The sequence below is a fragment of the Aplidium turbinatum genome, chromosome 7, assembly GCF_918807975.1.
Source record: "Aplidium turbinatum chromosome 7, kaAplTurb1.1, whole genome shotgun sequence".
Classification (NCBI taxonomy): domain Eukaryota; kingdom Metazoa; phylum Chordata; class Ascidiacea; order Aplousobranchia; family Polyclinidae; genus Aplidium; species Aplidium turbinatum.
In genome coordinates, this window is record NC_137478.1 from 2,929,217 (window position 1) to 2,938,827 (window position 9,611).

The 9,611-nt window shown below is 36.1% G+C and overlaps 1 protein-coding gene across 1 annotated transcript; it reads left to right on the forward strand.

Annotated features, from left to right (window-relative positions):
- The first annotated feature begins 3,817 nt into the window (after positions 1 to 3,817).
- On the forward strand, positions 3,818 to 7,687 carry LOC145774518 (uncharacterized). The gene is made up of 2 exons (XM_082585774.1): positions 3,818 to 3,828; positions 7,263 to 7,687. Exon 2 carries the CDS (start codon positions 7,370 to 7,372, stop codon positions 7,685 to 7,687), a length of 318 nt encoding a protein of 105 aa, XP_082441900.1. The 5' UTR covers positions 3,818 to 3,828; positions 7,263 to 7,369.
- Positions 7,688 to 9,611: the final 1,924 nt, after the last annotated feature.

The following is a 9,611-nucleotide window of genomic DNA, read 5'->3' on the forward strand; positions in this document are numbered from 1 at the left end:
AAGAATAAGTCTCAACAGATTGTGGAGTCAGTCTGATGTTTTGATCCGAATTTATAACCTATGGTTTGAAAAATATATTAGCCAACTTTACTAAAAAGTAAAGGCCCACGAACGAATTTCGGAGTGGAGGCCGAGATAGTGCTTGCCCGGCCTTGTAGAGTAGGCCCTCTTTTTTGGTATATATTTTCAGAGTGCGATATAATTTTTGTTTGAAGCATCGTAATAAATTGCATTCGATATTTAAACTTCCACAGAGAGGTTCGATTTATGCATTAATCTGAGGACATTGCCTGTTAATTAAACCATTAGAGTTTTTACTTACCCGTTTAGGCCTACTATCATGCTCTTAATATTCACATATCTAATAATTCAATCCAAACGTACAGTGATATATGCAAAGACCGTGAGAGTTTATGTTTTACCAACAAATCACCAGCAAATTTAATAACCGATTTTAAGTTTTTGGCGCAATTGTACAGGAGTTTTGGCTATTCGCTTCTTTCTGCTTGAACTCTGACGAGGCGTCACAGCTCATCTGAGTTTCTCTGCAACACCGACAGCAACATCTTTCTATCATGCCTTTTTACCAGCAGCTGGATAAAAACAAATTTCCAGAATGATTTTGCTAAAAATGCCTAAAAAGTGTCCAAAACAATGTCATATTTATCAAAATTGGCAAGCCCACAAACCCCTTTTTCCACTTTTATGTTTTTGAACATTACGTTTTGCATTGTCCATCTTATAATTTTTTAAAACTCTGGTCCTTCCCCAACTTTTTTCTACATCCGCTATATCCGCTGTTGTCGGCTATTTCCTAGTTATTTCTAAAAAATCTAAGAATTCTTTCTTCCCTACATTGAAAGAGTTTGCGGCTATAACCTAATGCTTTCTTGCCCTATTCTCAAGAGTCATCAATATAAACATAGACGCCCACTAGTGGATTTCGAGAGAGGGCCCACAATGGTGTTCACACAGCCCTGTCTACCGCTAGCTCAACCTATGTATTGAAATTGAGATGTCAGTTTCATTCTTTACTTTAACACAATTGTGTTTTACAAAGTTTCTATATGTTTTATTATCTGATGGAAAACAGATAACTTATTACAGATTACAGTTTGAAAACAGATTACAGTCTAACTTAGCCTATCATAAAATACTTAAACCTGCACATTGCTCTGTAGCATAAAAATTACATCAAATTATACAATATTATCATATATGTGCATCTTTTTTACCCAAAACAGGATTTCCAAAGGCTGTTGACCGTGGGCATTTCGGCATTGTCAAATCTGACCCGCCTGGAAAAAAGGTTTGAACACCCCTGAATTACTGGTTATTATTGGCAAATGGGCGTTTTATTCAATTCGTTTTGGACTCAAAATTTTTTTCGATTACACTCCCCCCCCTTGATAAAATCCTGCGTACGCCGCTGAACAAGAATACAAAGAATTGGTTTCATAATGTTTAATAAATTGTATTGTTTAAAAACAACAAAATCTAGAAAACAAATAAATTCAAAAATGTTTGCTGCAGCATTGCATTCTCGCAAAGAAAAACGCTGAGCCAAATAATGCTCCAATTTTCAGTTTTTATTATTATTTTAGTTCTGATATCGTGGGAATAATATTATTCCACCTAAGTAATTTGTTAGCAGTACGTGTAATTTGTAAAGTACGTGTATTATTATTTGTGGCGTTACGCAAATGTTTTGTATAATGTTGTATGTTTTATTGTTTAATGAAGATATAGTTGCGACCTCTTGCAATCATTGCATTATCGTTTTGTTTCAATATGTTTATCATTGAATGTTCGCTGTGGCAACACAACAAAGTATTATGAATTCTGTTATCATGTTGTCTATTGTCTGATTGGATAAAACACAGTGACGTCGTTCGTACCGATTTTATTGGACCACTTCAAGTGTTTGAAGCAAAATCAACCACAACTATAAATTAAGATTTATTTCAAACTTAAGCGTTTTTGATTATTTGTTTTTCTGGATTTGAAACCTTGTCAATGACCATTTGTTTCTACATTTTGTATTTTTAAAATTCTAACTGTGCACAGAGTGCACCGAAAACAAAAAATCGAAATATTGTATACTGCAAAGTTCGCGTTACACAGAAACGTTTTGTATAATATATGACATATTGTGACTATCTGGGTGTGAAAATAGCAACATCGAAAAATAGCTGTAGTCTTTGAAATCTGTATCATATATGATACAAGGTGAATAATATGGCAGCTACCGCACTAAATCAATCGTAGCCTGCTCTGATACGTACCTTTGTATATATCAGTGATCCACTTGTATTGATGACGCAATTTTATATCGTTTGTTATGAGCTTGCATCTGTTCATTATTATAGACTAGCCTATATTCGTAATGAAAACTTGTACCCTACTAACTTTTCATATTTTGTTTTGCTGACAATAATAACCACAGTTTGCAAATTAAACTGAGGAGATGAAAGGCAAGCTGACGTGATAACCGATTATGAACAGATGAGATCTCTTACTTCTGCAGTGCAGGTCTAAAGGTACCGTAATGCGATGTCGTGCTGAGAACATCGTTCTGAGGCTAAATCTTGACAGCTTCGCATATTTGCAGCAACATTGTTCAGATAACGCAACCCCAGTTACCAAAGTGGTAACAAATTGAGATTTTCCATTGTTTTTCCACTGTCAATATGGCAAGAACTGTGTGAGGCAAAAAGAAATGGCAAAGCTGTTGATGAGATTCTTAGATTACATTTCTTCACTCTTAACTAGTGGCGGTTACATTTCTTTACTCAAATTACATTTGGTGCGTTCTGAGCATGTTTTTACTCCAAATTTTGAAAAAAAAGCATTCAAACATTGTTGAAAAGTAGATGTATTTCAAGGCGTTTGGAGAACAACTTGAAGTTTTTCATTGTTTTTCCTCTGTCAAAGTGACGATAACCATGTGAGGCAAAAAGAAATGGGAAAGCTATTGATGAGATTCTTATGATGTGTTTCTTATTTACAACGAAAATGAGGTTAGTTCACTGTTATACTCTTGTAAATGGTTAATCATGTAATAATGTCAAACGTTACATTTTTTCACTCTTGATATCATCAACTCCACATGGAAGATCTACACATATTCTAATAAATATCTAAAAATACTAAGAAAATTTGAGTTGAGACAAAATTTCATTTACAGCGTTGTGATAAGTGTGGTATGGTCGCAGCGTTATTACATCGCAACAACGTTGGTTGCACCAATGAATGATAAAATAATGCAAAAAGTAAGACTTCATGTGTTAGGTTTTCTCAGTTCGGTTGTGTGAATGTCCTCCCACACTGAGAGTCAAACCATCGTCTCTTGATCTTGTCTTTCGTTTGCGCAATCCAAGGTAAAAACGACTGAGCTATCAAGGTGGACAACAGACATTATGCCAAACCTTACATAGAGAAAATTAATTTCACTGCTCTCCAGCAAAAAAACAATAGAAATTTTTGCAGCATCATGGAATTTTGAAAAATGTTTGAAGTATGTTAAATCTTAAGTAAGCTTACTTGTCTTGCAACATCCGGCTCGCAAAGTTCGTCCTTTTTTGATTAATTCAACGTCTGCAGACTTATCTTGGTATAAAAAAGACAGATTGTACTGATTGTGTAGATGCACATACAAAACTGCAACGTTGCTGTAACTGCATTGCTTCCTTATTGCAACTGCACTCGCCCAATTTATTACACTCTGAATGGAAGTGAGCGCTGAGGTTGAGTTGGGATTCGAACTGGGATCGCATGATTGGAAAGCAAGCGCAGCCAAAAGTATCCCAGACTAAACACTCGTTCTTGGTAGGTATTATACCCAACCAGCAAATCTGTTTTTTTTACATTAATTCAACGTCTACAAACGTTGACTCGAAATAAAAAGGAATAATTTGCTGGGCTGGGGAGCTGCTGACAAGCGGATTGTGACAATTCCAACAAGAAACCATAAAATATTTTATTTGGAAATTAACAGAATAAGTGCATGCGTTGAAACGACCACATTAGTTCCAAATGTTTTGATAAAAAATATATTCTTGTGCCAAGAAAATTTACTTTCGTATAGCAAGCCGTTTGGAAACGTTTACTGCGGAAAATTTGATGCCAGGAATAAGACGTTTTTGGATGAAAGCTCTATGCACTGTAACCAATAATGTAAAATTATTCTTTTGCACAATTGTTCCATTGACAACGCTATAAAACTTCAAGCAGGTAGCTGGCAACAAGAAAACGAGTAACACATGTTTGTGTGTTTTATTTTCACACAGTTCTTAGTAAGCAAGTTGCACTGCACGACGAGCAACAAAGAAACACACTTTCTTCTCTTAAAACACGATTTAGCAACTTTTCAGGAAATGCATTTCAAAAATGCGTAGACTATGTTTGCATGAAAAGTAGCCTATAAAATGTTGGGAGGCAAAATTTGATAATACTTAGGAAAAGTGAACAAATTCTGGATTCGTATAGAGACAGTGGTTTTGCAACGACAGCAAATTTAAAATGCTTAGCGCTACATCAACTCTGCCTGGGCAAAGTAGGATTGAGATAATTAAAATAGCACTCCTTTTAAATCAAATCCGATCAATTGTTCATACATTGTGATAGTTTCACAGTAGATCTGGTGTACAGTGATAAATTTCCTCACAAGTCATCTACTGATCGGTTAAAAAATTTGTTTATATGACTTTGACATTGTTTCAGTTTTTCTTTTTACGTCAATAAATTCATGGCAAGAAAGCAGTTGAAACAGTCAGTGACGTCATCACATCCTGTCATGTGCATAACTTCGTCTTAGGAAAGCGTTGATTTTAAATACGGCGACTTTATTCGCAAGGAAAGCAGTTTCTTAAGCAAACTCATGCAAAATGCACGTAATCTTACATGCGATATTATTTGAACAGCAATACAGGTATAAAAACAAAAATGATGTCTTGCAGGGATCTTAATTGATGAAATGAGTTTTCATTTGGTTCATCAAGACAGGTTTCAGACAGATTAAAGCTGCACTATCCAAAGCTTGTTACGTGTTACCTGAAATACGTGTTATTGATTCTGTTGTGGAGATTATGGCAGAGAAAAGTTTTAAGACGGGCGTTGATTTTCCAATTGAAATTTGGCGTAACTAGGAAAGGAAACTAGAGCTTAAGGGAATATGTCATATTAATATATAAATTTGTTTGCCCCGATAGCTCAGTTGTTTAGCGAACTAGACTTCTGAAACGAAGAAGCTTCAAAATCAAGCGGCGCTGGTTCGACTCTCGGGGTGTGCGCTTGAGCAAGGACTGCTCTCCATTCAGCGGCAACTAATGGATGGAATAATTCCCCGGCAACAACACTTCAACAATCGGAAACTTTACTCTGTCAATCTCGGTAAAACCAAACCAAATAAAGATTATATTTATTAGTTTAGAAATATTGCCAAATGTAAATGTTTAGCATTTAAATTTTTCACGATTTTTATAAAGTTCTTATTCAAATATTTTTTTAAAATCATATTCAAATAGAATAAGAACATATACATCTATTTGAACAAGAACCTTCTGTAGATCCTAAAAAGGGTGAAACAGTTTGTCAAGGTTTTTAGGTGATTAGTAAATATACTTCATAGAACTCGCTCTGCTTAGCTTGTTTGCTTAGCATTGAGAACGTTTCTATAGTGTTGATTGTATTTACGATCACATATCGAAAAAAAAATCTAAAGCCCACCTAGTTCAAGAACATATACTGCTAATTATAACAGCAGACAAGGCCACTCCGCCTCAGTCAACACAAACTCTGTATTTTACGTTGACACTGTTTTGTACTGATTTGTTGAAAGCTTACTTTTAGATGCAATAAAATAATTTCAGTCACAAAAGACGTATTTCCCCTGACATGTGCTTCTTTCATGAAAAAGTTTAATATACGCTTTTAATCTGAAAACAAGAAAATGATAGGCTATTTCATGTTTTTTAATTGAAGAACCTTTGGCAAGATTTTGTAATGCTTGGCTGGTTTATACCAATACTTGTACTACTTGGGGTAGAGGCGTAAAAAATGTTTGCAGATAACTACATCGGGACTGGGCCAAAGTGGTGGTCCGATTAAGCGGTGAGCCGATTAACCGGAATTGACTGTGTTTTCACATCTGTGGCTTCAACAATGAGTATATGAAGTTGCAAAAACAGTGATTGGGCATATACTTTATAAGATTGCAAACGCATCGTGCTGTTTTGGATGATGGCATTAACGGATTGACTAGATACATATACAGTAAAATGATATATTTTGTTGCAGCCCACATAAGCATGATGCAGCTGCTGTGCAAATTAAGAAATCAAAGATTTTTTAATTTTTGAGCGATTGCACAATTTTGATTTCAGGAGGTTCACAAAGCAACCATTTTAATTCAATAACTTTATATTTTATAAGTGCAAAATCAACGTGATACAGTTGTAGCTGATATATTCTCCGTGATATAACTGTAATTGACAAAATTCTGTTACTTTTGTCACTATAAGCCTACGAAACAATTCACACACCATCATGAGTGTTTCAAATGAACATTCTATATTAGGCTAAATATTTTGAGCAACTTGTAGTTTTTCTAATGGACGCATTTTTGCTGCCTTTTGTTCCGCAATATTTTCTCAGCTCAATGTAGAATTTTGCCAAATTCAGCAACTGTTGTGATATCAAGGAGGCAACTTCTGCCTTCGTTTTCATGTCTGGTGTTCCTACGTATGCATGGTTATGTCAGAAATGTCTGGATGCAAATGCATTCATCATCATCATCACTCAGTTATGCCACTGCTGGCAGATGGCCTTTTCGCTGTTCTCATTCAGGTGATGTCAATCGTTTTTTTCAAGGTCATTCCTCTATCTTCTTTTTGGTCTCCCTTTAAAACTTTTTGCATTACCTGATGTCCACTCCGTGGTTATTTTGGCCCATCTGATGTCTGTCATTCTTGCTACATGTCCCGCCCTTTGCCACTTCAGATTGTTGCTGTTTCAATGACATCTTTGGTTTGTGTTTTGTTTCTGATTACTTCATTGCTCATCTTGTCTTTTCTATATATACTTAATATTATTCTTTCCATGTTCCTTTGCGCTGCTGCCAATTTTTATGTTTGCTGTTTTGTGAGTGATCACGTTTCTGCTTCATATGTTAAAGTTGGCAATATTACTCTGTCTATGAACGCTCAGCACATGCCAAGAAAATTGACCCCATATATTGAACAAAAGCTTCCGTTTGGTTACAGGTTGTCACAAACCAACCACCATCACGTCGCTGCACATTCTGTCTGGAATTGCTCCCCCCAACATTCGAAAAAGCGTGACCAGCAGAAAGGAAAGATCTTGCCAAGACATGGATTTGAGACACCCACTGTATGGCCAGACTCCATCACACAGGTGTCTGAAGTCAAGAAAAAGTTTCCTTGCCTCAGTTGTCCCATTAGGTCAAGACGATGTCGCCGCCAATGTGCGGGTTCAACTATGGCAGGAGGGACTGGCAGTCGGACCGATATTGGCCAATATGGAGCTCTCACCCGTAGAGGGCCTTCCTCCCGGAAAGCGTAAACCGTCGAAGTATTGGCGATGCCTCAAACACTTACGAACTGGCATTGGCAGGTGTAAAACTTTAATGAGACGCTGGGGGTATTCCATGGAGAACACAAGTTGCTAATGCGGACAGGAGCAAATAATGCAACATCTACTTGAATGCCCTAACCCAAAAGAAAGGTGCTGTGCACAGGATTTGGCCGAGCTCAACGATAGAGCAAGAGCTTGCTTGATCCTCTGGGCTACGGCCGTGTGACACACGATGAAGAAGAAGAAGAAGACTCTGTCCATGATTTTCGTTTTAAGCTAATTGGAATGTTCTTACTCTTTAAAAATTGCTTTATTGAGTAAATCATTCCCAACCTGATGTTATTCTTTGAGTTATCTCAGTTTCGATGTCGTTTAGTGGTGTTATTATTTTTCCTAGATATTTGCATTGATCAACCTCCTCTGGCTTTTCTCTATCTATCAAAAAAACTATAAAAACAAAATATCTTAGTTTGGCCATGCTGTCTCCTTACACATTGTTCGTATCTTTTTTGCTTATTCTGTTCTTAATAATTTTCCTTAATAGTTTGTAAATATGTGAGAGTAGGCTAAATGGGTGATAGCTTGAAAGATCTTTCTTGTTTCCTTTTTTAAAGAGAAGAGAACGTATCAAATAATTATACGTATCAAATAATTATACGTATCAAATAATTATACGTATCAAATATACATAAATGTAGCATTAATATCATGATTAATATGCTTGAGACTATTGATTTTAGGCTGGAAGATGTACGTGTATTTTCACCACACTTGTATATAAGAAAAGACAGAATAATTCAAAAACAGGCAAAATAAGTCAAAGCGAAAAATTGTAGCCGATTGCACTACAGTAGTAGGGTAATAATAACGTTATGGGTTTATTTATTGTCGCTCTACAACAGCAAAGATCTTTTAGCGACAAGGCTCATTTTTAAGTTTTTATTAGGTTTACGATATTGCCACATTATTATCCTACTTATCCTCACTGCGTTATGCAAGAAAGAGCAAAACAGGTAGGCTAAGGTTTTTAAAATCTTTGGTGTGACCCGACCTGGAATCGATCCCAGATCTACCAGCACTAAAGCCAAAGGCAAAACCACTCGCCCACTGATCTGGTCACTACAATAGTAGACTCACCTAAAGTGATGTAAAACGCCAAGCAATTTATACTGAGAAAAGAACCCCAGAACGTAATTGAGGTGAAAAGTACAAAGCACTGGTTTGATTGGAACGTCATACGAGCAATCAAATCAGACGTTTGTACTCTGTACACTAAAATGTTACCTTGAGCTAACGTTAGACTTGAGCAGTAAGCTACGTAATGCTGATTTTATTTGAATTCTTTTGTGATAGATTGCTATGTGATAGAGTTGAGCATGGAGTGGGGTCGGAGTGAAGTGGAGCCGGAGTTTGGTTCAGCAATTTGTATTCTAGTAAAATCAAATAAGTCTTATATATTCTCGTTTTGTTTGCAGAAAAAGAAGAAAAAAAAAACTGTCCCCTCGATTTTTGACCCATCGCAATGCTTATAAGTGTGCACCACTGAAAACATGTACAGTATGTGCAACTAAAAGTTTACATAACATTTTTGCACCTCTCAGCTATTTAGTGATATACACATTGGGTAGTATCACGTCAACTCGTAATTTATTTTTGGAATGGACTGGAATCGGAGTTTGAGAAAATGAATTTTTTTGGAGTCGGATTAAAGTGGAGATTAGTATTGGGGTCTCAAAAATCACACTCCGCTCAACACTGATATGTGAGTCCAGCCTGATGAAAATTAGTAAGTAAAATAAAGCTGTGATAAACCAAAATACGTATCAAGCCAAATAAAAGAGTGTGTTCATGCCATTATACTGTAGTAGCTCTACAGCATATCTGGGGTGCAGTAATAAATGTCCTCACAAACTTTCTGCACATCAGTAAAAACTTTGAAAGTTTACATGATTTTGACATTGCCAAGCTCTTCCTCATACGTCAACATATTCATGACAAGGAAGTAGTTGATACAGCCA